Raw genomic sequence first — 27661 nt, 5'->3', positions numbered from 1 at the left:
TCCCAATCTCATGGCTTTATTTTGGTTTAGAAATCAAGTCGAGTGACAATGGAAACTCTTTCCCTGCTGTCCTCTCCTTTCTGCCCATGTTGACAGAAGGACTTGCTAATTCTGGCTGGGGTTTTTCCCTCCCTGGGCTGTTTTTACTCTTTTATCTCCATCAATTGAAGAGAGCTCTTCAGCCTTTCAAACTGTCGGAAGGTATCTGGGGTTTTGTGTATTTTTTTTCTTTCTTTCACATAATTCTGTGGGTCTTTTCCCAGATATGTATTTTTTCTCAAATTAACTTCAAACTTGTTTAAGTTTCCGCCCATGTGACTTCCAGCGTGAGTTACCAGAAACCACAAGAGAGAGAGCGCCAGCCCCAAAGCGAGCGACATGTCCCTGCGGGGAGCAGTGCCTCTGCACCCCAGAGTGAGGAGGACGCAGGGGTCAGAGGTGGCTGCAGGGCTGGTAGAGGAGGGACCCGCAGAGGGGGGCAAGCCGGAGGCCTGGGAGCCGCCACACAGGAAGGCCAGCTGGTGACCAGCGAGCCCAGAGGCATCTGGGGCTGTGAGCAGAGCCGGAAGACTGCAGCCATGCCTCACAGCTCCGACAGCAGTGACTCCAGCTTCAGCCGCTCTCCTCCCCCGGGCAAGCAGGTAGAGTCCTCCTTTTCCGCCCTCCTACCTCCTGATCCCCTGGGCGGCAGGCAGAGGAGCAGGGTCCTTGTCCTGCCCTGGAAGCCGAGGAGCTGAGGAGCGAGGACCCTGGCGTGCTAGGCTGGAGGCAGGAGCACTCTATTTGACTTAGGATGTGGTATTTGCGTTTAAGCTGTGCACATGGGTGGGAGCCCTCATCCTTCACCCATTCTGCCAAAGCCCCTTTTTCACTGTGCTCCCCAGGGGTGCTGATGGCCTCCACCTCCTCTGGGTTCCCACCCCATGAAGCTTTCTAGGAAGCCAAGAGGAGAACGAACATCAAAGAGGTCCAGGCTCTTGGAGGACAGGGCCTGCCTTCTCCCAGGCAGGAGGGGGCTGCTTAGCCCAAGCCCTTGATAAGCCGTTTCCCAGACATCAACATCAGGGCAAGAGAAGAAAGGGATCAGGGAGAAATAAAGAATAAAACACAAGCAAGTTAGAAGGAGGGAGAGCCTGGTCAACACGGAAAGATCTTTTCTTATCGATGGGGCAGTGCCCAGAGCACTGGCACAGCCAGTGGAGAGCATGCTGGAGCCTCTGTCCTCTGTGGCTTCTGGACAGGAAGAAGGAAATAAATCAGGAGGTGGCTTGGAGACTTGGAGACATGCATTCGTAGCTCTCAGTTCAGCTCTGGAGAAACCAGAGATTATGGTAGGGGTTTCTGGGATGGCTTGGAGTTTAGGTTTAAGTCAAAGGTTTTCACTGTGAAGATTGCCTCAAAAGTGGGGCACCCTGCCTCAGAGCTTCTGGGGCTTTCCTTTCACTGCACCGCTTGACATGGGTCTCCATTGGAGGCTGCTTCTTTCTCATCTATCAATGGGTTAAAATTTCTTCTCCACCTGTGTTGATTAAAAATTGCATTCTTAGCATAGATCACCAAAAGGGCTTTCAAAATGCTTTGCAGCCCAAGTAAAAGTATTTAAACATGTAATAGAGCTGCTGCGCTATATACCAGGGGAGCACAGGTTGTAAGAAATCCTGGTGGAGACCACTAGGGGGCAGACAATCCAGTCCTCTGCTCAAGATGGTGTCAGTGTCTCAGACTGCCTGGAAGTCTGCACTCTTCTTAGGAAGGAAATTACTCATGGCTTCCATGGTAACCTGGTTCCCATCCCCCTTAGAGGAAGAACACTTCCTTCCTTTCTAACCCCATGCCCTCCTGTTGCAATGCCTGGGAGTACTGGGTGTGTTGGTGAGATACATGCATGGTGAGCACCGTCCTGCCCTTTCCTGTGGGGATGTGGCGGGTTAGGGAGGGAACTGCTGAAGGGCTTCATCGCAGCCTCTGGGAAAGGCTGGGACTACCCTAGGCCCAAGCAGAAGATATGCCCATCTATGGGGTTTACTCAGAAAATATCCAAAGGTCTCCTTATCCTCCTACGCACCCACTCACTACCTGCATGGCCAGGTAAACTCCTCCTAAGGTCATCCTGATCATTGGTTTGTACCAGACATTGTGCTCAAAGCCTCAGGGAATGTCAAGGTCACTGAGCATAATGAAGGGAATAGGGGAAGAAAGAGGAAGATCTGGGATGGGGAACTTGGCCCAAGCTGAAGATAGAGACATGTGGGGTATAGGCCAGGCAGGTGGTTGTGGTGGTGGGGACTAGGTATCAGACTTATCGTGAGAACATGTAATTCCCAGACTACCGTGAGCTCTCAGGCAAGCTCTTGGAGCCTCAATTTTCTCATGTTTAAAATGGAAGCCATAATATAACTGTGCAGAATCGGGCAATTAAACAAGAAAACTTTGTAAAAGTATTTGCACAGAAGCAGGCATAAAATAGCAAGAAAGTTCTAGTTCAAAAAGTGAGAGTAAGGGTGGGGCAGCCCTGAAAAGGAGAGGCAGTAAAACGCGTTTAATTGCCTTAACCATTTTTTCCCAAATACGGTCCTCTTGAGACCTCAAGATCTTGTGCCCTCTTCCTGTAGGTTTTACAAGAAAGTGACCGAGATCTCAGGAAGCATAATAGACAGTGGGGAAGAGCTCTCTTTGGGGCCTGGGCTTTTGATAAACAGGTGGATGGATGAATAAATGAAAAGATGAAGAAATGGGAGGCTGGATGGACGAAAACCAACCACCTGAGTGCCTCTTAGAAGAGAAGAGCAGACGTGCCTAATTTATATCATCTCTGCTTCCCAGGACTCATCAGATGATGCGAGAAAAGTTCAGAGAAGGGAGAAAAATCGCATCGCTGCCCAGAAGAGCCGGCAGAGGCAGACACAGAAGGCTGACACCCTGCACCTGGTGAGTGTTCAGGCTTCTGTGTCCTCCTGAGCTGGGGTCCTGCCCCACCACTGTGGAACCTGGGCTATATCTTTGAATCTACCTGTTTGGAGAGAGCAAGTGGAGGGGTGAGGGCTGCAGGGTGAAATGGGGTAGGGAGGCTCTTCTGTGAGTGCATTTTTTTCTAAAGATTTATTTATGCATACAAAACTGGGGTACAGGCCAGAGGTGGGGGGGTGGTGAGAGGATTCACCAGAGACAGAGTGGGGAACAGAACAGGCAGATTGACTGAAATACACTGCTGAGGCAAGCAGCGGGCGAGGCAGGAAAGGTCTGCTGCACCATGTGGGTTGCTCCCTGGCCAGGGATCGGGGATCGAACTCGTGCTGCAGTAGCTGCGGATAGCATCATAGGTTGCGTATTAATCCCTTGAGCCACCAGGGAGGCCCACTGTGAGTGTATTGAGAAGACTCAGCATGAGGACTGAGTCAGGAGGCTGAGAAGAGAAATGAGCCTCTCTTGCCTGAGGTCCAGGGTGCACAAGTGGATAAATTGAATGTGGGAAGCCCAGAGGCTGGTGGAAGCAGAACCACCTGCTCAGAGTTGTTGGGGTGGCCTGAGAGAGAGCCCCTTCCTGTAGGAGCCACAGCAAGAAGAAGGCAGGACCTCCTTTAGGAGGAATTTAGAAGAGCTAAGTGCTTTGGGGGAGCTCATTATCCTGAAATGTTAAGATCACACATAGTTCCACCCTGGGAGGCAACTTGGCCACCATCTTGGGCTGCATTTAGGGCAAGGAGACAAGGATGCTCCACCTTACTCCTCTTTTCAGAAAATCATTAAGATTTAATTTTGAAATTTCAATTTTTAAAAAAGATTTATTTATTTATGCATACAACACCTGGGATACAAGCCAGAGATATGGGGGGTGAGAGGATTCACCAGAGACAAAGTGGGGAAAAGAACAGGCAGACTGACTGAAGTACACTGCTGAGGGGAGCAGCAGGCAGGCAAGTCAGGAGAGGTCTGCTGCGCCGTGTGGGTAGCTCCCAGGCCGGCTGGGGATCGAACTCGTGCTGCAGAGGCTGAAGATTGCTTCATAGTGCAGTGCTTAACCCCTTGAGCCACCAGGGAGGCCCCTCAATTTTTTTTTTGAAGATTTATTTATTTATTTATTTTTTTATTTGTATAAGCACTGGGTACAGTCAGAAGCGTGGGAGGGTGAGAGAATTCACTAGAGCCAGAGCAGGGAGCAGAGCAGGCAGACTGACAAAATACACTGCTGAAGGGAGCAGCGGGCGGGGCAGGAGAAGTCTGCTGCCCCATGTGGGACCTTCGCGGGTGGCCAGGGATCAAACCGGCATTGCACAGGCTATGGGCAGTTTTGCAGCCCAATGCTCAACTGCTGCGCCACCAGGGGAGGCCCGGAAATTTCAGTTTTTAATGATATCCCCCCGGGGTCTGTGACAGGTAAGTTTCAAGTATACTTATCAGGGTAGTCATCCTCCAGGCTGAGTTGCCTCCAATGTCAAACTTTGTAGAGAAGGCCCAGGCCCAGCCTACGCAGGGACCTCCGGGGGTGCTGAAATGCGATGCCCACACCCAAGGCTGCAGCATCCTCTCCTAGGTGTGCTGTGCTCTTTCCAGAGTGACATTTTTTTCCTGGTCTCCCAGCCCTTACTGCCTTCCCTCTCTTATCTGCCCCTTCATTTGGTTCTTATTCAACCAGCTTACTTCACTGGCTCCTTCCTCCTCCAGCCTCCCGTCCCTCCTCTAGCAAGTTCACCCTCCTGCCCTTCCTCCTGATCCATTTCCAAATCTCTAGCATCTTAGAAATTTTAATGGTAAAAAAAGCCACTGGCTTTTTTTTAATGGTTAAAAATGAGCAATTGCCTCAAAATATGAATAGGCTTGTATTTATTTGAAAGATTGGCCTGGCATTCCATCAGATAGAACAGTTGCTTTTGTCCACCAGGTACAGGGATGGTATAGTTGTAGAAAAAAGATGCTTCTTTTGGCTTTGCAAGGGAGCCGAGGGCAGGCAGCGGCAACGTGTCTGATGGAACGCCTGTGTTTTATTTGTAATGTATTCAGCATAGTTCATTGCATACTATGTTGCTTTAAATTTGTAAATATTTGTTGAATTGAAAGAAAAATGAATGAGCGCCGTGCCTGTGCATCCCTTTGGGCCCGTGCTGGGCAGCCTAAACATGTTACCATTTGTATGTTCTCATCGTGATTTTGTTTTTTTAAAGATTTATTTATTTATGCACACAAGACCTGGGGTACAGGCCAGAGGTGTGAGGGGTGAGAGGATTCACCAGAGACAGAGTGGGGATCAAAACAGGCAGACTGACTGAAACACACTGCTGAGGGGAGCAGCAGGCGAGACAGGAGAGGTCTGCTGCACCATGTGAGTTGTTCCCTGGCCGCTGGGGATCAAATTCATGCTTCAGTGGCTGGGACAGCTTCACAGTGCTGTGCTTAACCCCTTGTGCCACCAGGGAGGTTCCATAATGGTTATTATTATATGTTATTCCAAGAAGCAAAATAATAACCCCAACTTAAGACACATATGCATTTTCTGCATTATAATAGATAATAAAATTTATTATGCAATAACAATGTATTTAAAGCCTATGTATTGTGGAAACAAAATATTTACTGCACAATTTCAGAACTGAAAGATTTTTTTTTTTTTGATTAAAGATTTATTTATACAAGCACTGGGTATACAGTCAGACACGTGGGAGGGTGAGAGGATTCACCAGAGCCAGAGTGGGGAATAGAACAGGCAGACTGATGAAATACACTGCTAAGGGGAGCAACGGGCGCGGCAAGAGAGGTCTGTGCACCATGTGGGACCCTTGCCGGCAGCCAGGGATCGAACCAGCGCTGCAGAGGCTGCGGGCAGCTTCGCTGCCCAGTGCTCAACTGCTGTGCCACCAGGGGAGGCCTAAAAGATTTCTTAAAGTCTAGAAATTTCAGATATGCTTTTGATGCTTGTGGTGCCCCTAGGCCACTCCTGGGAAATAATCCCCCCTTATACCTGGGGCACTTCTAGTGACAGAGAGCTCCCCCCTCCTAATGTGACTGAGTCAGCTTCCCTAGCTTGCTCCTTTCTCCCTGTAAGTTCAACTCACCAGTCTTCATTCAAGCCCTTGGGAGACATCTGTGAGGATGACGTCTCTGTCTCTTTGCTGTGTCGAGGTTCTCCACTCTGGCTGTCTCTCTCTGTCCAACAGGCGTTGGAACAGATGATTTAGCCCCTCTGAGTATACACGTCATGACTGCGTTGAAATAACTCTGGGGGCCCATGGAACCCCAGTCATGCAATCACCATGTCAACACCCTCGGCCCCAGCCTATCTCTAGAGCATCCCCATTGCCCTCTCCCCACTCCTTTCTTTGGAGCCCTTAGCATTTGTTTTCACCTTTTTTTTTTTTTTTAAAGATTTATTTATTTATGCATACAAGAGCTGGGGTACAGGCCAGAGATGTGGGGGTGTGAGAGGATTCACCAGGGACAGAGTGGGGAACAGAACAGGCAGACTGAGTGAAATACACTGCTGAGGGGAGCAGCAGGCGAGTCAGGAGAGGTCTGCTGTGCCATGTGGGTAACTTCCTGGCCGGCGGGGATTGAACTCGTGCTGCAGAGGCTGCGGATTGCTTCATAGTGCAGTGCTTAACCACTTGTGCTGCCAGGGAGTCCCTGTTTTCATTTTTTGACAGTGAGTGGATCACATCAGTTTGCATAGCCAACTTAGGGATTGCAGTCAGTGCAACTTATGTATCTTGGCTCTGGGTAGAAGTGTTTGGCAACAGCACATAAATCTGCCATCAAACAGAGGGTTTAGCTGTTGTGTGAAATGTCAGTTTCCTCTCAGACTATAATGGGTGCTTTATCCTCTTAATTATGTTTGTGATTCACGTAGAAAATCTTCTGATTTTCTTTATTTTATTTTACTGTTTTAAAGATTTATTTATTTATGCATACAGGAACTGGGGTGTAAGCCAGAGGTGCGGGGGTGGGAGGTGGTGGTGAGAGGATTCACCAGAGAGAGTGGGGAGCAGAGCAGGCAGATCTACTGAAATACGTTGCTGAAAGGAGTAGCGGGCAAGACAGGAGAGGTCTGCCACGCCGTGTGGGTTTCTCCCTGGCTGCTGGGGATCGAACTCATGCTGTAGTAGCTGCGGATAGGTTCATAGCACTGTCTTTAACCCCTGAGCCACCAGGGAGTTCCGAAAATCTTCTGATTTTCAAGCTGCATTTTCAAGCAGCATTCAAGTGCTTTATTTGCACTTAACTCTTTTTCCATCCACGCTTGGCTCAATATGTTGAGGCTCCAGAACCACCCTCTAGGCCTCAGATATAGCCATAGGACTCCTCTGTCCATACTCTGAACACCAGGGCTTAGCAAGTACTGAGAGAACAGTATCAAAGAAGCATCATGGCTGTATTAGTATTCTAGCCTCAATGATGCAGGAGTAACCTCATTTTCTTGTCACCATTATCTCTCTTAAAATATCAAGAGAATTATCTTGTTTCTCCAGTAACCGTGTGGGATACTTCCTCCTTAACATTTCCAGTGTCTGTCCTATAAGTGGTTCACAGCAAAATACTGTGCATTGATTGCTTTTAAAACAGCAGAGTAGGAAAGGAGCCTCTTTTGAAGACTGTGTTTAATCTGAGGCAACGTTAGAACATCTCCAGCACGACCACCCCTCACATAAGCTGGAGCACGTGCTTCTTTTCCTAAGTGTGATATTGACCAACACAGTCCACATTCTGTTTTAATTCTCCTTTGGTTGGACATTTCATACAAGCACCCATCACACTTCCCTCCCACAGACACTGCAGAGGCCATGGGTGTAGTAAAGGCATCGATGATACAGGAGGAAGAAATATCCTGATAATTTTGTTTCTAAACTATATCAGTAGCTGGTAAGTGAATCCAGAGTCATCAGCTGAAAAACTATTAAAAATAGTAAAAGAATCCACTCTGCTTTCAAAATTAACACAAAAAATAAAAACTTTCTAACATGCAACCCATAACCAACTAGAAAAGTTTAATAGGAGGAAAGAGTCTGTTTATAATAGGACAACAAAAGGAGGATTACATCTAACAGAAAATACATAGGACTTAAGATTTTTGAATTTTAATATTATTGTAAGTGATCTTAAAAACACTCAAATAAATCAAAAGATATACCTTATGTAAAGATAGCAATTTTCCTTAATCTGTAGTTTTTGTTTAAGTTAATGTGATGCAAATAAAAACCCAATAAGACTTTCTAGGAATTGGAAAGGCACTGGACTAGCTCCCAATGAAAAATAACTGTGTGGCTATTGCCAGGAAAATTCTACAGAAAAAATGTATTAGAGAAGATGAACTGAACATGGTATTAAAGTGAATTTCATGGGGCCTCCCTGGTGACGCAGGGGTTAAAGTCTCAATGCTATGAAGCTTTTGGCAGCCACTGTAGCATGAGTTCGATCCTCAGCCAGGGAGCTACTCACATGGCACAGCAGACCTCTCCTGTAGCCCGCTGCTCCCCTCAGCAGTGTATTTCAGTCAATCCGCCTGTTCTGCTCCCCACTCCGTCTCTGGTGAATCCTCTCACCCCCCACACCTCTGGGCTACACTCCAGTTCTTATATGCATAAACAAAATAAAAACTAATCTTAAATAAAATAAAGTGAATCACAAATATAGGTGTCAGAACAATGTAGAAAAGGCAACATGACACAGAATGGAATTCAGAAACCAACCCAAAAACAAACTCAACACATATGTCAATTCCCAAAACAAATACAAATGCAAAATGACTAACATGATGTTTCAAACAGTGAGAGAAAGCTGAGTTAGTCAATAACTCGAGCTGGAACAACTGGCTAGACATTTGAGGGGGAAAAAAAGATAGATTCTTCATTTGTAATACAGCACCCACATATTGAATGTACAAAAAACAAACTAAGGAAATTTGAAAAATATGAGCATTAAAACTTAATCTCAGAATTAAGCATTTTCCAGGTAACACATAAAATCCTGAAACTATAAAGAAAAAGATGAATATGCATTATCTTTACACATTAAAAGTTAACACATTCTGTACAGCTTAAAATACTATGTGCAAAATCAAAGGCAAATGACAGACTATGAGAAATATCTGCAACCCATCTGACCAAAAAAGGGCATAGTTACTTAATATTGAGAGCTCTTAGAATAAGAAAATGATTAACAACTCAAAAGAAGAATGAGGGGCCTCCCTGGTGGCTCAGGGGGTTAAGACGCAGCACTATAAAGCTATCCACAGCCACTGCAGCACAAGTTCAATCCCCTGCCAGGGAGGTGATCCACCGGGTGCGGCAGACCTCGCCTGTCCCACCTGCTGCTCCCCCCAGCAGTGTGTTTCAGTTAGTCTGCATGTTCTGGCCCCCACTCTGTCTCTGGTGAGTCCTTTCACCCCCTACACCTCTGGCCTGTATCCTAGTTCTTGTATGCAGGGATAAATAAATCTAAAAAAAATTAAAGAATAAGTAATGATTATGAATAGGCGACTGAGAGAGAAAGAGAGAGAGAGATGTAGAAAGAGAGAGAGAGAGAGAGAGAGAAAGCAAGGGGAAGATGTTAGATTCCATTTAGTTAGAGAAATGACAAGGCAACAGTGAAATTCCCCTGGCTGACAAAGACAAAATAATGTCTCTGACACGATGTTGCTCAGGCGATGGAGAAGCAGGTGCCGTCACACACTATTGGTAGGAGTATACGTCAGTATATTCCAGTGGTGGACAATATTGAATCTGTCCGTCTAAACTGTAAGTGCATATACCCTGTAATTTGGCATTTTTTTTTATCTTGGTGTCTATTTACTAAGGCATCCACAGATTATACAATTATGTAAGTGTAAAGCTAATCGTTGCTGAATTGTTCGTTATAGACTGGAATCAAGCTATAGATTCATCAGTAAGGGGCTAATTAAATAAATTATAGCTTGTCCATTCAGTGGAATACCATGACATTATTAAAATATTGAATTACATCTTTTTGTTTTTCAAGATTTATTTATTTATTTGTACAAGCACTGGGTACAGTCAGAAGTGTGGGAGGGTGAGAGAATTCACCAGAGCCAGTTAACAGAACAGGCAGACTGACCGAAGTATACTGCTGAGGGGAGCAGCGGGCGAGTCAGGAAAGGTCTGCCTCACCATGTGTGTTGCTCCCTGGCCAGCCGGGGATTGAACACGTGCCACGGAGGCTGCAGATTGCTTCATAGTGCAGTGCTTAACAACCCTTGTGCCACCAGGGAGGCCCAATATTTATTTCTTAAAAGTAGGACTTAAGATCTAAAATAGGAGAGAGATTCTTTGCATTTTTCACCCTTTTGGATGATTTTCTCATATGCTTTTATTTTTAAAGTGTAAACATTTAAATTCTCAACATTGATCATGATTACATGTGATTTTTCCAACTTTAATTTTAAACATGGAATAGTCTTCCATTGTGACATTTTATCCCTTGAACATCCTACAAGAATATCTCAGTCCTTTGGAAGAACCAACTGTCGCTTTGTATTTGAGTAATCCTAAGGTCACAGCCCCTCTGAGGGATGGCATATGCTTTCAATTGTGTGGGCATCCTATTGCTTGTAGTGGCTCACTGGTGCCTTGTAGCAGGAAGAATTTTGAGTCAGTGTCTCAGGTCCATGGGAAAGAGAGTTGAGATGAATTGAGAAGACATATTCATGAAAAAGCTAAAAGTAAAGTACAAACAGTAATATTAGCCCTGGACTGTGCATTGACAGGTAAGAGCTGACCTTGGGTGTGGAACTGGGAGCAAAGGAGAGTAATTACCAAGCTTAAAAGCTAGAAGTTGGGGCCTCCCCGGTGGCGCAGCGGTTGAGCGCTGGGTTGCGAATTTGCCCGCAGCCTCTGCGGCGCCGGTTCGATCCCCGGCTGCTCCCAGGCCACCAGAGGAGGGTCCCACATGGTGCGCAGACCTCTCCTGCCGCCCGCTGCGCCCCTCAGCAGTGTCCTTCGGTCCTTCTGCCTGCTCTGCTCCCTGCTCTGGCTCTGGTGAATTCTCTCACCCTCCCGCGCTTCTGACTGTACCCAGTGCAAGTATAAACAAAACAAACAAACAAACCAGCAAACAAATAAATAAAGCATGCCTCTATAAAAAAAAAAAAAAAGCTAGAAGTTGACATGAGGATGGGGACACGTGCTTGCCTAGAGCTGGCTCCTGAAGGAATGTCACACTAACTTAAAAAAAGAGAAAGACTAACAGGTTCCAGGGTATGTCTTTAATGCCAAATAAAAAGGTCATGAGTGTAAATCATGCAATTAGGCACACATGGAGCTTTAACGGCATGCTGTGTGGAGTAATGTACTTACAAAAGGAATGTTCTGACTAGTTCCTCCTAAACTAAATTGGGTGTAAAGTCAGTGAATGATCCACGGAAAAGAGATCTTTCTCTTGGGCCTCCATTGCTCTCAACTCCATTTTATTTTTTATTTATTTTTTGAAAGATTTATTTATTTATGCATACAAGAACTGGGGTACAGGCCAGACATTTGAGGGGTGAGAGGATTTACTAGAGACAGAGTGGGGAGCAGAACAGGCAGATCTACTGAAATACACTGCTGAGGGGAGCAGCAGGAGAGTCAGGAGAGGTCTGCTGTGCCATGTGGGTAGCTCCCTGGCCTGCCGGGGATCAAACTTGTGCTGCAGAGGCTGCATATAGCTTCACAGTGCTGTGCTTAACCCCTTGTGCCACCAGGGGGGCCCTCAACTTCATTTTATTAAAAATGTACTCAATAATCCCAGACTATGAAGCAGGCATTGTGTTAAGTGCTCAACCTGCAGTATTTCATTTAATCTGCACAAAAATCTTATTTTATATAATGTCTGTCTGAGGCTAAGTGGCTTGTCCACAGTCACACAGCTTGTAACTGTTTGACTTTAGAGCTCATCTTCCTAACCACCAACAATGCTAAGAGCCTTTTCCTTTGGACTCTCATGAAAATGAATTCCTCTTTCCGAACTGATATCTCCCTTGACTCTCTTCGTGAATTTGTTCTTCTTATTCTTTAAGAAACACCCTCCAAAATTTACATTTATTTCCTCCATCGTTAACCCTAGTCAAGAAAGTAAAGACATCTCTGTGCAACATAACAATATATCCACTGGGATCATTTTTTGACAAAGCCTTGTAGCAATAAATATTAATGTCCCATATGAGATACACTGTGGCAGCACTACCACTTATAAGAACTTAAAGAAAAAATGATGCACAAAGGTGCTCAATTCATCATTATTTGTGAACAGTAAACATTTTATCAAAACTATAAAATCGGGGAAATGTTCAACAGGGAATTAAGTTTATTATGATACGTTCCTACCATAGAATGTTATATTGGTACTAAAAAGGACTATGGAGATTTGCATTTATCAAAATATAGAGTGATGTCCATGATACAGCATTGCATTGGGGAAAAAAGCAAGTTACAAAAAGTATATAGAATATAATCCTGTTAATATAAAATATGTGGGTTTGGGCCATGTTTGCATGCCTGTCTGAAAGGATCCTCTGTAAAATGCTAATGTTTATTATTTCTGAGTGGTTAAATTTTGAGAAGTTTACTGTCCTCCTAGTATGTTTTTGATATTTTTTTTTCTAACTTAATCATTTTTTTAAGATTTCATTTTATTTATGCATACAAGAACTGGGGTACAGACCAGAGTTGCGGGGGGTGAGAAGATTCACCAGAGACAGAGTGGGGAACAGAACAGGCAGATTAACCAAAATACACTCCTGAGGGGAGCAGCAGGCAAGTCAGGAGAGGTCTGCTGCACCATGTGGGTCACCTCCCTGGACGGGGATTGAACTCATGCTGCAGTGGCTGCGGAAGCCTCATAGGTTGCATCTTAACCCCTTGCACCACCAGGGAGGCCCCTGTTTTTGGTATTTTTTTAAGGACAACTATGTACCATTTTGTAAATCAGAATAAAAAATTAGACAATTTTCAATAGGAAGGAAAAACATATTAAGGCCATCCACCCCTCCTAGCTGCTTGTCCTGAATGGATCAGGGTGGTTAAGTTTGGAGGTATAAAAGGGGTCTGTTCCACACTGGCTTTGACATTATAAAGAATTTCTGTCCAAACTTAATACAGATCACAGGTCACAAGTTGACAGCTGCCCACTCCGAAGACATCTTCATGATCAAATTTGAAAAATGCAGATTTACATTTATACTGTAGGAAGAACATCCTTTTAAAGAAAAACATCAGAATACCTGGAGATAAGTGGGCAGAGACTATGAGTAGAAAGTTTATGCAATATTTTTCCTACCCAAATGAAAATAACCCATTTTCTATTCTGATTGTGAAAATGATACAGAGTAAGGTTTTCTCAACCTTGGTGTTATTGACATTTTGACTTGGATAATTCTTACTGGTGTGTGTTGGGGGGAACGGTGTCTTACTATGTTGTAAAATGTAAATGTTACCCATGAGATAACAGCTACACCACCTCACTGCCCAGTTGTGACAACCAAAAATATCTCCCAACCTTGCTCATCTCCTGGGGGGCAAAATGGCTAACTGAGAATGTTGTAATGGGGAACACAAGCAAAAAATTGTATACTTTCTCCTTAGTAATCAATAACTCATAAAATTAAAATGGAGTTAAGAAAACTTATGTAAGTCCCAGAGCAGTTATATATTTTAGAGCCAAGCAGAGGAATTAAATTCCTAGAATCAAATGCAATTTCTGCAATGGAGCTCTTTGTAACTAAAGTATATTCTGGTTCTTTTCTTTTTTTTTTTTTTTTAAAGAATTTGTTTATTTATACAAGCACTGGGTACAGTCAGAAGTGCAGGAGGGTGAGAGAATTCACCAGAGCCAGAGTGGGGAACAGAACAGGCAGTCAGACGAAGTACACTGCTGAGGGGAGCAGCGGGCGGCAGGAGAGGTCTGCGCGCCATGGGACCCTCGCCCGGAGGCCGGGGATCAAACAGGCGCTGCAGACCAGCACTCAACTGCTGCGCCACCAGGGGAGGCCCATATTCTGGTTCTTAACACATAGAGGAATCTGCCTCATTGCTAAGAGGGTGAGGTGGTACAGAAAATTATAAAAGCCTAGGCCACATTGCCAGTGCAAGAGTAAATGTCAGCAGAAATGATTCTTTCACTGGACAAGTATGTATTAGTCTCCTTGGTGTCAAGTATGGTTTGTTCTAGGCACTGAGAATACAACAGAGATAAGACAGATGAGTCCTTGTTTTCATGGATCTTACATTTAATTGGAGACAGATTGGGGAATAAACAATGTCTAATGGCATGAAGGTGAAGCGTGCTTTTGAAGAGAATCAAAGAAGGCCTTTGTGAGGCCTGACATTTGAGATGAAATCTGAGTCAAAGAGAAAGACTGGGAAGATCTGGGGAAAGGTGCTCTCTGCAGAGCCTTGGGGCCCAGCTGAGTGCTGCAGGTTAAATGGCTGGTTAGTGAGGAGTGAGGAGGGCACGGAATGAAGGTCACTGTGTTACAGAACAGGATTCAGACTGCGGCAGGGTGAAGGGGTCGGGGTGTCAACAAAATGAATTCAAATCCTACCTCGGGAAACTCTATCTGAACCTAAGCTGTAATCTACAAGGTGGGAAGGAATAGCACCTCACTGGACTGTTTGAGGGTTAAATGAGACAGCAAATATAAAAACAGCAACATTACTTTTTTGTTCGTTTTACATTGGGGAGAGGTTGTATGAATTAATTTGTTTAGTGCAGGGAGCCTGACCTTTTTCTAGAAATCAACCAGATGAAGATATCAGATACATGAGCACATGTGAAAACACATACCCTTATTTGCATTTGTTCATAAAAACGCTAAGAACTCACTGGCGTAGCTTTTCACTACAGCTGGTCAAGTTCCCTTTGCTTGGTTTGGATGGGGAAGGTCAAGTCCAAGGTAGAGAAATTACCTGCAGAGCAGAGCTCTTTAAGTGGTATAATCTGCTACCTCACTCCAGAGCTTTAATTCGGGAAACAAATGATTTGCTAAGTAGGGGATGGACCTGGACTTTTTTTTTTTTTTAATTAATCTCTTGCATTCATTTGTAGCTATCTCAGAGTTATAAAGTGGGAGCAGGAAAGTACTTAAATGCTTGCTAAAATACCCACCCTGAATTATCATGGATATCACCTAGTAACTTAGCAGACTCTTCAGGTGCACATCAGATTTTGATAAACAATGGTAGATTCAGTTGACAGTCAAGCAACATGATTTTATTGAACACTTACTACCTGCTGGACAGGGTCTTAGTCATTGAGGACAAAACTGAGGACCATGATAAGCCCTTGCCTCAGGGAGCCCAGAAATCTAAAGAGTAACTAGTTTGACAGTTACCATTACTGAAATTCAAATAGATGCCCTGCCTCTTGCCTTCCCATCATAAGAATGAACTGTTCTGGGCTACTTGAAATTGTTTTCACCAAATATAAAAATAATATAATAGTAAGTCACTCTGCCTTAAACAGGCATTTACTTTTAGAAAAGTTTTTTGACTTTCAAATGTTCTCCCACCTTCCTAAAGTTCTTTATATCACTTATTCTACATAATGTAAAATAAATTTAATAAAACAAAAATATGAAGTTAAATATATAAATAGGTAATAAATTAATGATGTGAAATGTGCTATATTATTATATTATTTTGAAGAGGAACCAGAAATGAACATGAAAAGCTCACCTGAGAAGTATTTTTTAAAATCTTGATGGCTGAGACCCACCCCAGAAGAATTAAATTGGAATTAACTAGAAGTCCAGGAATTAAGATTCTTTTCAAAGCTCTTCAGATGATTTCAGTGTGAAACTAGGGTTGAGAGTTCAGGGAGCTGCCTTCAAGGTCACTCACTGTCAGGTACATGCAGTAGAATATGTGGAGTGAATTTGGAGCAATTATATTGGGTATATAAGCAGACATTCTGTCCAAGGCACCCCACAATTTGAAGAACAAAGAACAAAGTGAACAATTCAAATCTTTGTATTGATGGTAATTATTAGTTGTCTGTTTTTCAGAATTGAACTTGCTATTGATGACCTTTCTAAATTGAAATATCAGTCAGGATTACATTCAGCTACCAGTCACAGAAAAATCATCAGAGGCATCAATACATCAAGGTTTACTTTTCTAAAATACAAGAAATTCAATAGTGGAAACAAATCAGGATGTCATTAAACAGCCAAACTCCTCTTCTTTCTCTGTATGGCCAGGCCTGGTTTGTGACTTTCATCCTCAAGGCTGCAAGATGGCTGCTGAACCTCCAGGCATTAATCTGTGTTAAGGGAGGGTGGCCTTTGTCCTGGTGAGCCTTTGCTTTTTCTGTTGGGAAGGATAATTCTGCATATGCACCCCTGCCCACCAGTACTTCTGCTTACCTCTCATTGGTCAGAATCCATCACATGTTCACCCCTAGCTGCAAGGGAAGCTGGGCATTTAAGGGTATTCTTTTCCCAGCCTCTCTAGAGGAAAGCAAGGGGAAAGTTTGGAATAGAGGCCTGGTGAGTCGATCTTTAGTGTTTGTCACATACAAAGTCAAGGAAATCATAGTCCTGAAGCCAAGGAAAAGACTGTGGGACCCTAGACAGGATCGTGAAGGCATGACTGAGGTGACTAATCATCTGTTGATAATGAGGCCCCTATCCTAGAGCTTCAGCTTTAAGACATGACAGTGATAATTTCTCCAGATTCAGACAAATTATTCATTGCAAAGACATGTGATCTAGTGATTCCTCTTCTGTGGCTAGAAGCTGCAGGGCTGAGAATGGGGCAGCCTCGAGGCAAGACCTGTTCTGCCCCTCATAGGGGGAGGAGTAGGAGTCAGGGTTGATTTCCCCAGGATTGGTGAGAGAGGTAGGCATGGATGTGCTAGAAATTCACATAGTCAACTACCAGACTAGCTTAGGAAGGGTCCTACCTCTCAGTCTCAGACTTCTCCAGGATGGTGGGCTCTACTCTAAGGCAGTATTCGGTGGATAGGGGGTAGAAACTGCTGGAGACTGAGCATATAGCTGGTGTGAGGGGTGAACTTCACATACTACTCTCTTATTTCAATGTGGATGGGAACTAAAAGGTCATCCTCCCAATAAATGATAAGATGTTCTGTTCAGAAGAAAACACACAGGGACTCTTTTTACCCTCTGGAATTTGTGGTTAGAAAATCAAGGAGAAGTTTAAGGCACTAAACAGAAGTGGGAGGGAGGAGGACCAAGCTCTGCTCAGATATCTGGAGAGTCCCTGTCAGAGCTCTGGGCCAGTGCTAGTCCTTGGTCTTGGTCCCAGTTGGCTTCCCTGAGGGTAAGGGACCTGCCTGGGGATTCCCCATCATTCAAGAGTTCTGTGAGTGACCCCCTCCTTGGCCCTCCAGGAGGGAGTTTCCCAGAATGTTCCCACACCCCCATGAAGCCTCCTTAGCTACCCCGAAGTTGCTTGTGGTTCGTGATGGGGTGGTATCAGGTGACCCCACAGGTGAGGGAGAATTGTGAATATTGGCATCTGGATTTGCATGAGGTGGGAAAAGAAGGAAGATGAAATTGGAAAGTCAACAGGGTGGAGGCCTCACAGGAGATAATTACCAAATATCGTAAGATTGAAACAGACTTCAAAGGGAAGAGGGGTTGGTGGGCACAGCCTCTGAAGCCAGACTGCCCCAATTTAAGTACTAGGGCTGCAGTTTACAAGCTGCATGATCTTGAGCAAATGGCTTAACTTCACTGTACCTTAGGTTTTCCTCTTCTGTAAAATGTGAATACTATTATCTATCACATAGCGTTGCTACAAAGATTAAACGTAATGATAACTATAAAATACTTAAAAGAGTGATAGTATGGTAAAATCGTAGCATTTAATGAATGTTATTTGTTAAGTTGAACTAGACTCGTCTCTTAAAAATTTGGTTCCTACTAATCTTTCTTACATAAATTGCATGTACATCTTTCTATCCCCAATACGCACACACCTTCCTTCCAACAGTTAGGGGTTAGAGGCTTTGGTTTGCTAATATACTCAGGTAGCCCATTTGGAATCTGAAATATCTGAGAATTGGAAAGGGCTTAGAGACCATCTAATCCTGTGGCTTTCCACATTCACTCACTGCACATTAGAATCCCCTGGAATTCAGCAACAACCCAGTGCCCAGGCTGCTCCCCCTAATTTATAAATCAGAGCTGGGCCTCCATATTGTTAAGTCTCATGTGTGATCATGGTTGACAATCACTGTCTTGGTCCATGCTTCCTGCTTTAAAGTGAGGCCGCTAGGACTCAGAGAGGAAGTAACAATCCAGCAAGACAGGACCCAGGACCTCAGTCCCCAGTGACTGCAGGTGGGTTCTCCCTTTGTCATATATGCTGACCCACTGTGCACCTAGAGGGGGGCTGGCCTTGAGTTAGCCCCTCACAGAACAGTCAGACAGAAGGTGCCTCCCACCTTTTACTTCCTCCCCCCTCCCACCTCAGTCAGGAGGCAGATGATGGGCTCTGTGACAGGCACAGAGTGACTGGATTGGGAGTCTTGTGTTATTTTGTATCAGACCCCCCCTAGCAAGACCCAGTTTTCTCTTGGGAGCCTAGAGGGCAGCTCAGGGCTTCTCAGCAGCTCTGGGGACCTTTGGTCACTTGAGTGGCTGGTCTTTCAGGGAGAGTAGCTGGGCGTGCTAGAAGCTGCAGGGCTGAGAAAGGGGCAGCCTGGAGGCAAGGCCTGTTCTGCCCCTACATGCTATGGGGTTTTGGCACAATTAACTCAAAGTTTCTGGACCTCTGAGAAAATCAGTGTCTTGAGGTGAGTTCTAAAGCCCTTTCTCCCAGCAGCTGCTGCCCCTCTCTCTCCCTCCCAGAGTCATCTTGGGGGATAGTTTGTCCTAGGGTCTCCGTTGGCCTTATCTGTGAAGTGGGAGTAATGGTAACAGCTGGCCTCCACGCCAACCTGGGAGATTTACTGTGAGGTGCCTGAAGCACTTACATGAATTCCAAAAAGTAGAAAGCAGGTTCTGTGGAAACCGAAATGCAGACCTACCCCTCCCCCTCCCCCACCAGAGCAGAAGCCCTGCATGTTAGAAGCCAAAATTTACTTCCCAAATGTTCCTCCTCCCCCTCACTGAGTTCTAGGCTCAGTGAGGAAGTCAGGGGATATGTCCAATTTTGCCCATTCTACATTCGGGCAAACAACCGTCCCTGTGCCCCAGTGGCCATTGTCTTGTGTGAGCCCTTTCCAAGGCAGGATGTCCCCAGGAGGGCTGGGGTGGACCGGGCAGCGGCAGGTGGGGACTGGAGGGATGAGGCCCCAGATCAGCCATTTCCTCTGCAAGGGAAGTCAAACTCTTCCTCTTGTAAGTGGCTGGCTGGCGGCAGGGCCTCTGGTTTCTCTGGGGCCCTAGCAGGAAGCAGTCTTGCTTCCCAAGGTAAAGATGTTTCTTGTCACAGGTGGTTGCTTTCTGGTTAGAGGTGGCAACAGTTATCACCCCCACTAGAACTCTGGGATCTGCCAGTCAAGGGGGACTGTGAGGGTGGGGGTGGGGCAGGGAGCGGCAAATGAGAAAGCCAGAGAGAGCTCAGCAGAGCTTGCTTAGGGAGGAAGAAGCTGCTGTCACTTCCCGAAAGCTGGGCCTGCCTCTAGGCGGGGAGAAGGTCAGGGCGGTTGGTCCCTGTGGCCCGCCTACCCCACCCCTCCCTTCTGCTTGGGGTTTGCCCAGACTCTCTGGAGCACAGAATTTACAGTAAATGTTGTCACCAGTGGAAACTCTCAGAGGGGGCGAGGAAAGGGCTAGAGAAAGGGGCAGGACTCACAGCCCCCAGTTCCCGTCTTAAAAACATCCCCCAGTCTCATGTGTTGCTTTATCTTATCTTTCGGTAAAGAGGGGATGCCCTCCTGGGATGTGCCTGAAAACAACCAAATGGTAAGCTGAGGGAGCCAGCCGCACCTTGCAGAAGAAGCCCGTACCTCTGACTCCACCACTGGCTCTTGGTATCCCACACCCACCCCATCTTAGAGATGGGGGTTTCCTTTGTACTGACCTAGGCGCATTTTCTAGCTCAGAGCCACATACAGGAAATGCCAGGCTGAAGCTGAGCATGCTCTCCTCTGGCCTTCACAGACGGATGGAAGCGGGCTAGATGGGTAAGGCCAGAGTTGAATCGTATGCTCTTCTACCAAAGAACCCCCAGGTATGTGGGTTAGGGCAACTGGCGGTGTAACAAGCTCTCTCAGAAGCTCTTACTCCTGTTGGGATTTTTTAAGACAAATTTTAAATGTCAAATGATCTTACATCTGCTAACTGTCACCATAGTTTTTGAATTCACTCCTGGTTCAGCAGTTGGATGTTATCAGCCAGCCCATCAGCAAACATTTGAGCTCATTTTATGTGCCAGACAGTCAAATAGGAAAGTGTTGACTAATTGAAACAAATCCGATATCATATTTAGCCTGTGTTTTCAAACCTGACTGATCATTAGAATGACCTAGGGTGTTTAGTAAAAATTCAGATCCCCAGAATTCATGCCAAATTCCAAACCTACTGAGTTCACATCGTTAGACTTCAGGAAGCCTAACACTATATTTTTGATAATATAGAGGCTACCTTGAATTAATTCTAGTGAGATAGCCAAGTTTGGGATATGGTGACATAAATCAAACAGAACTAGAAAAATAAGACCTGGAGTTTAAATATTAAGTCACTTTTTAAAAAACAGAAATATTTATTTGTGTCTCCAGTGATGTTTTCCCTCCTCCTGTGGGCGCCAGTGACTAGCACAGGTGGTATGTTAGTGTTTGATCCAGTCAAGGAATGTGAACCTGAAAGTCACACTGGAAATATGATTCCCTGGGCTTTCTGATGGTGGAACTGTTTCCCAATGATGCTAATTACCAGAGTGTACGTGTTGATTACGTGATGTGATCAGTAATCAAATCTTTTTACGTGGAGTTTTCCTGATCAACATGTATCTAAACAATGGGGGAAAGATGTTTCTGGAAAAAAGAAGGAACACATGTTTGGAACATACCCAAAGTACTGTGAAACAGACCCAGGGGTGAGCAGAATGGAGTGGAATAGAAGACTGTCGTGGATTTTGACTATTTCATATTTAGAAAGACCCTAAATATTTGAGAAACTGGGTGAAGCAGGTAACTCCTGATGGATTCTTACAACAAAGACTTCATGCCAACCCTAGGACCCCTTGAAGAAAACGTGGTGTCATGTAGAGTGGAATAGGGTGAAATTAGTAATTACAAACTGTTCTCATTTTTAAAGCCAACCTAAACGTGCCACTCTTACCCACAAGCATAGTCACAGAGATCCATGTGCCGGTGCACAGGGAGCACACACAAATTCACACACACATTTGCACAGACACGTCTCTTAGGTGGGATTGTATGAAACGGTCTTACAGGTCAAAACAGACAAATAGCAGCAATTACATGTGGTTCAACCTGATATGTAGACATACATGCACATAGATCCATGTGTTTATATAGAGGCTCCTGGGCATGCGTACAACACAGGCAAATATATGTGCACACCGGCATGCACTTGTGTGCAGAAAAATTCTCCAGTGTCCTTCTCTATGGCTGGGCTGATGGAAAGCTAATCAGATGCCTCTTGCTGCCCCCTCATCTTGCTACCTTCCCCAGTATTAATTTCCAATGCCAATCTCTCCCCCATAGGAGAGTGAAGACCTGGAGAAACAGAATGCAGCTCTGCGCAAGGAGATCAAGCAGCTCACAGAGGAGGTGAAGTACTTCTCGTCAGTGCTAAGCAGCCATGAGCCCCTGTGCTCAGTGCTGGCCACCAGCACACCCTCGCCCCCCGAGGTGGTGTACAGTGCCCATGCCTTCCACCAGCCTCACGTCAGCTCCCCGCGCTTCCAGCCCTGAGCTTCCAGAGGTGGACAGAACAGAGCCCCTCCCAGCTGCTCCGGGAGGTTTCGGTGGAGGCACACAGACTGGCGTCAGGCAGCCCTCACCCCTCAGAGCCCTCTCGCCATCTGGAGCCCCGAGGCCGAGGCCTGGACAGGACTGAGCACAGGACTGCAGCAGTTGGAAGTGTGGGTGGCCTTCCAGGAGCGTTTACTCCCTTATACTTGACCGCTTATACTTGACCCCCATGTGGGTAGAGACCCGATCTAGATTGTATGAAATAAAATGCCCACATCCCATAGCACAAAGGGATGAGGGCAGGGGAGGGTTATTTTTCTAAATAAATGTCTAAAAAGAAACCAAGTTGGCCAGGCAGTTTCCTTCTATTACACTGTCCCTTGAAACCCAAATTCTGAGGGGTTGGGACCATCTTTTGTCCTTGGCCCCAAGAGCCCTTTGAACTCTGCAGGCTCTGCTTATTGGAGTTCTTCTTGCACTTGGACTGTTAATCTACTTGGGAAGCGGAGATTTTTCAAGGCATTTTCAGAGCTCCATCGAGCCCCTTGACCTCCCCCCTTCTCTTCCTCATTGCCTTGGTGCTTTCTAAATTGTCACCCAGTGATTCTCTAGTCAGGAAGAAGCACCAGATGCCATTCCGTGTAGTGGTCATTCATGTCAGTCCTCTCACCGCCCATTCCCACAACCACACTTACCCAGCTCCCTCTAGATGGCTGGCCCAGGGCGATGGTGGGTCAGGGCCATGCAAGGCATTCTAGTAAGACACGGGCACCCCTCCTGTGGAAGCCAGTGCTTTCTTCATGTTCTCCTGGGGCAACATGTGGCTTAGGGACACAGGGATTTTCCTGCCAATGGATGCACATGTCCTTCTGAAGAGTCCACTTCCCTTGGAAAGCTGTGATACAGCTGTGCTAACTTTGCCTGTCCCTGGGAAGCTCTGCAGGCCGCCATCTTGAGCAGGGTTTGAGGACAGAAGTGGTTCAGGTGATACAAGGTTGTGCTCAAGTTCACCCATTTGGGCAGAGCCTGCAACCAGAGATCTCTGATCCCCTGCTTCCAGGTGCACCTGCCCTGCAGAGACCCCCAGGCTGAGGGCCCCTAGATGGCATGCTCCAGCCTTGTCCCCATCACTGCTTGGGAGCAGTGGCAGCACCTGCCCACACACATGGCCTCCGCTGAGTGATGAGGACCACCACATGTGAGGAGGACCACCATGCCAGGCATCTACTTCAGCCCCTCAGCAGCCACCCTTAGTGTCACCTTCAGTCACTCCAAGGGATTGCTGCTGCCCACTGCCTCCTACTGGTAGCCTCTTGGGGTGTAGTGACCACAGGGGAAAGAGAGAGCAGGCCTGTTTCTCTACGTCCGCTCCTCTTCGACCTGCCACTGACAGCTCTGGTTGGTTTGAAGTAAGATTTCAACCCTGTGTCTCTCCTCACCTCACCAGGATTAAGCCAGTGTTGGGCTAGAGAGATTACTAAACCCCACAGAAGCCTGGAAAAGCATGTCCTAGCACATGGTCACCTGGCCACAAGGAGGTGACTGTCAGTGGGAGGAGCCCAACTCCACAGCTTCTGAGGGCATCTTGTGACCACTGGGCACCTCACACCCAAAGTCAATGTACGTGGATGCCTGAATGTGGGCACTGGGCTTAGGGCCTGCTCCACTGCCCAGGAGACCCCCCCTCCATGTCAGCATTGCTTCTGATGTAGGACCCTATTTGTGAACCTTAGCTCTCCCAATAGCAGTTGGTCAATAAGACTGCTCTTTCAGTGCTTGGGCTCTGGAAATGGGCGAGAACTTGCTCATCAGCTTCATTCAGGCCAGGCTTTTGGTAGCTCATGCTCTGCGTAGCTCTTTCCCGCTCCTGTGTGAACAGGCAAAGAAGCCAGTGGTCACTTTGTATGTTGGGGGCACTGAATAGGATTTGTTTTTCATTCATGAAGAAGCAGAGTTTGGGGTTCTTCTTCCTCTACAGCCAACTCTGCCAGGACCTGACCTGAGACAGAGGCTGGGACAGGTTTCCCTCCAATCAGAGGTTTCTCTCCCCACCCCTGCCCTAGTGCTATGATTTTCCCCTAGAAACCCCGCAGAAGGCACATGACCTGTGTCGGGCATCTTCTGAGCAGGTTGCAGGGTCAGAACTAGCAATGCAGCGCTCACGTGTCCTGTTCCCATCTCACAGCAAGGACGCCTCTTCCCCTTTCATGCTCCACTTTCTAGTGACCCCCCCCCAGCAGTTTTACTTCTCCTTTCTGATCAGTTTGGTAGAGATCTATCAGAAGGCTGAGCCCAAAGTGAGTGCCAGTGTTGACCTCATCTCCACCAGGGACATTGGAGGGGCAACGATGAATAGAGACTTGAGCTTCCAGAGCTTTGACCCCGGATGTCTCAACTGCCAGGTTGTGTCCCAGCCTCCTACGGATGACAGTGGCTCTGTCATGCTGGTGGGTCATTGAGCACATTCAGATGTCTCAGGCAGACACTGTAAATACAGGAAACTCACTGGATGGAGGACAACTGGGAATGGTGGCGAGTGTGGCAAACTGGGAAGGTGAACTTACCTCCTGAAGCTGGCAGCTGCCCCCAGGTTCAATCTCATGCTGCCATTGTGGGAATTCCAGTCCAGTGCCGCCACGTCTTCTAATCAGTCAAAAGCAGACCAAATCAGAATTTCTACAAGAAATCTCCCAATGCTTAAAGCACTGCAGCTTTAAGGTTGTGGATGTTTGTGGATCAGGTTTGCCTCTAACATTTATAGAGCCTAGGGAAAGAGTACAAACTGGGACCACATACCATCTGTCCATGTGCACATTATAACTCAGGCTGACAAAATATGTTAACTATATTAAACAAAATACGTTCTTTTCTCCTACCTGGATAAATATATCTTCCCAACAACCTGGAAGACAAGGTGTGAATTTAGAATTCTTAGATGCTTCCAAATGTTGCATCAGCACAAAGTCACCCAGGGAGAAACTCCCCCCAATCTGCAGCTAGTCTTCTTGGCATCTCTTCCCTCTGGTCCCTCCTGTAGCACAGCGATATCCTGTTCACGGTGGTGGGCATAGCAGCCTGGGAGACAGAGTTCCAGCCATCCCCTCCTCAACAGCCACTCTCACCCCCAGGGGTGCACATACCAGTATTTTGTCTCTTTGAGAATACATGTCACCTTGAGGGCTGCAGCTCGTGGAAGCCCGTACAGGGCCACTCAGGCGGGGGTTGTATGTCCCAGGTGAGTGAAGGGTCTAGAATGGGGATGAAGGCTCTGGCTAGGTGAGTGCCCTTGGTCCTGAAGACTCTTTGCCCTATGGGAAGGGAGTGTAACAGGAAAGGGCCAGGGCCAGACCCCATAATGCAGGGAATCCAGAGCAGGATCTTCTTTTTTTTTTTTTTTTTTTTTTTTTTTTAATAGAGGCATGCTTTATTTATTTGTTTGCTGGTTTGTTTGTTTGTTTTGTTTATACATGCACTGGGTACAGTCAGAAGCGCGGGAGGGTGAGAGAACTCACCAGAGCCAGAGCGGGGAGCAGAGCAGGCAGAAGGACCGAAGTACACTGCTGAGGGGAGCAGCGGGCGGCAGGAGAGGTCTGCACGCCATGTGGGACCCTCCTCTGGTGGCCGGGGAGCAGCCGGGGATCGAACCGGCGCCGCAGAGGCCGCGCGCAGTTTCGCAACCCACAGAGCAGGATCTTCTTTTGTCCAGCCTCAGGGGTGGCACCCCGGAGCCTGCTAGTTTGTAACTCTCCTCTAGGACAACAGTGTCCTCCTAAAAAGCCCAGGCCGCAGGAAGTCTGCACAAAGCGAGAAATGGGCACTCGATAGTGTCATCATTTTCAATCACTTTGAAGCGACGGTTCCTGGGGAATATTCGTTTCCCCACTTGCCATCGTCAGTGTTTAGCTCTTACCAGCAAAGTCATTCCCTGAGCTGGTGTCAAAGCAAATTACGGGAAAGCCAGAATCGTAGTCTTTGGGCTGAGAAGTGTGGGTGGGGAGAGAGAGGGAGGCATAGTCAGCTTAAAGGTCACAGGGTTGCCAGCTACTGGACCCAAACTTACCAGCAGTGTTTATTAATACCTCCAGCCAATGCCCCAGCTGTGGCGGTGGCTTTACAGTAAAGGAGGTGAGCTGCCACGGTGCCCCACTTCTTTTTGGGACAAGCAAGCCATGTCTCTGCAATATCTGGCTTCCTCCTGCCCCACAGGTTTCAGAGTTCCCAGGCTGCTCAGGAATTCCAGGAAGGAAAAGGGCCAGTGAACTAAGATCAACACTCAGATGGTAAAGATTTAATCACCTTTCATCTCTGTCAGAGGGGATTGGCATTTTATTTTATTTATTTATTTTTTAAAAGATTCATTTATTTATGCATACAAGAACTGGGGTACAGGCCAGAGGTGCGGGAGGTGAGAGGATTCACCAGAGACAAAGTGGGGAGCAGAACAGGCAGATCTACCGAAACACACTGCTGAGGGGAGCAGTGGGCGAGGCAGGAGAGATCTGCTGCGCCATGTGGGTAACTCCCTGGCTGAGGATGGAACTCGTGCTGCAGTGGCTGCAGGTAGCTTCATAGTGCTGCGCCTTAACCCCTTGTGCCACCAGGGAGGCCCCAGATTGGCATTTTAAATGGCACCAAGGAAGGATGATTTTTGACCCAAAGGGATGGACGCCTACTGGTGGCATTTTAGACTGCAGCAAGCGTGTAGAGGAGATATTTAATGGAATTCTTGCCATGTGATGCCTGGTTACTGCAGTGGCCTTGTGTGGGGGGAGTGGGAGATAGTGGTGGGAAGGCAACAGAGATACAGACCTCTTAAACTTTTTTTATTTTATTTCTTGCTATGTGATTTGAGTTAACCTATTTTCAGGAAAATAGAATAAAAATTTATCCTGGTTTGAACAATCTACCAGCAGGCAGAGATAAGGAGTCTCCTCTTAGAGAAACTTGCTTGGGAAATTTGTATACATTCCATTGCTGCCAGGGAAGTGTGTCTGGCTTCTTCTGAGAGATTCTGAGATTCTGTAGTGATTGAGAGATTCTATAGAGAGACTGCTTACCTTGTAATTGTGCCCAGAAACCAAGATTGGGAGAAGTGGCAGAGATGGACAAATGCCCTCTGGGAGAATTCTCCCCCTTTGCCTTACTGCACAGCACTCATTTTATCTCGGATGGCGCTGTGTCCAGCTAAAGAGAGCACATTTCCCATACTCCCTTGAAGCTAAAAAATGGCTTTGTGACACACTCTCGCCAATGAGATATGAGGGAAAATTCCTGGGTAGGGCTGATGGGGAAGTTCTTTAAAAGGTGGCTCCATCTCAGAGGCCTTGGTCCTTTTTCCTTCTTTCCATGTGGAAGCCAGATGCAATGCAGGAGGTAGGGCCACCATTTTAGGACCATGACATTTTAGGACCATGTCTTTGTACAAAGAAGGAAACGAGATTCTAGGTCCTGGTAAAGTGCAGAAATGTGATGATACAGCTCCTGGAAGGCCTACTTCTGGATTTCTTTTAAGTGAAAATGAAAAAGAGTTTACTTGGTTAACCACTGTTAGTCATACTATTAAGGGCAGGTTACCTCATTCTATCTAATACAGGAGCCAAGAGAACAACAACCAAACAAGGCATTTAACCCATTCCCCTAACTTAGTGGTTCTCAACTGGGAGTGACTTTGATCCTCAAGGGACACTGGCGGAGTCTAGAGACATTTTTGATTGTTACAACTTGCGAGGCGTACCATTGATATTTAGTAGATAGAAGCCAGGGATGCTGCTAAACATTCTACAATGCACAAGATAACTCCCACAATAAACAACTATAAAGCCCACAGATG

The 27661-nt window shown here is 46.3% G+C and overlaps 1 protein-coding gene across 1 annotated transcript; it reads left to right on the top strand.

Annotated features, from left to right (window-relative positions):
- Positions 1-578: 578 nt before the first annotated feature.
- BATF (basic leucine zipper ATF-like transcription factor) lies at positions 579-21959 on the top strand (the record flags this gene model as incomplete). Its single annotated transcript, XM_084239853.1, has 3 exons — positions 579-641; positions 2824-2928; positions 21622-21959. 3 exons carry the CDS (start codon positions 579-581, stop codon positions 21829-21831), a joined length of 378 nt encoding a protein of 125 aa, XP_084095979.1. The 3' UTR covers positions 21832-21959.
- Positions 21960-27661: the final 5702 nt, after the last annotated feature.

This window comes from Talpa europaea (assembly GCF_964194135.1).
Source record: "Talpa europaea genome assembly, chromosome: 8".
Taxonomy (NCBI): domain Eukaryota; kingdom Metazoa; phylum Chordata; class Mammalia; order Eulipotyphla; family Talpidae; genus Talpa; species Talpa europaea.
Note: the sequence above shows the minus strand (reverse complement) of the source record. Positions and strands in the feature narration are given on the sequence as shown.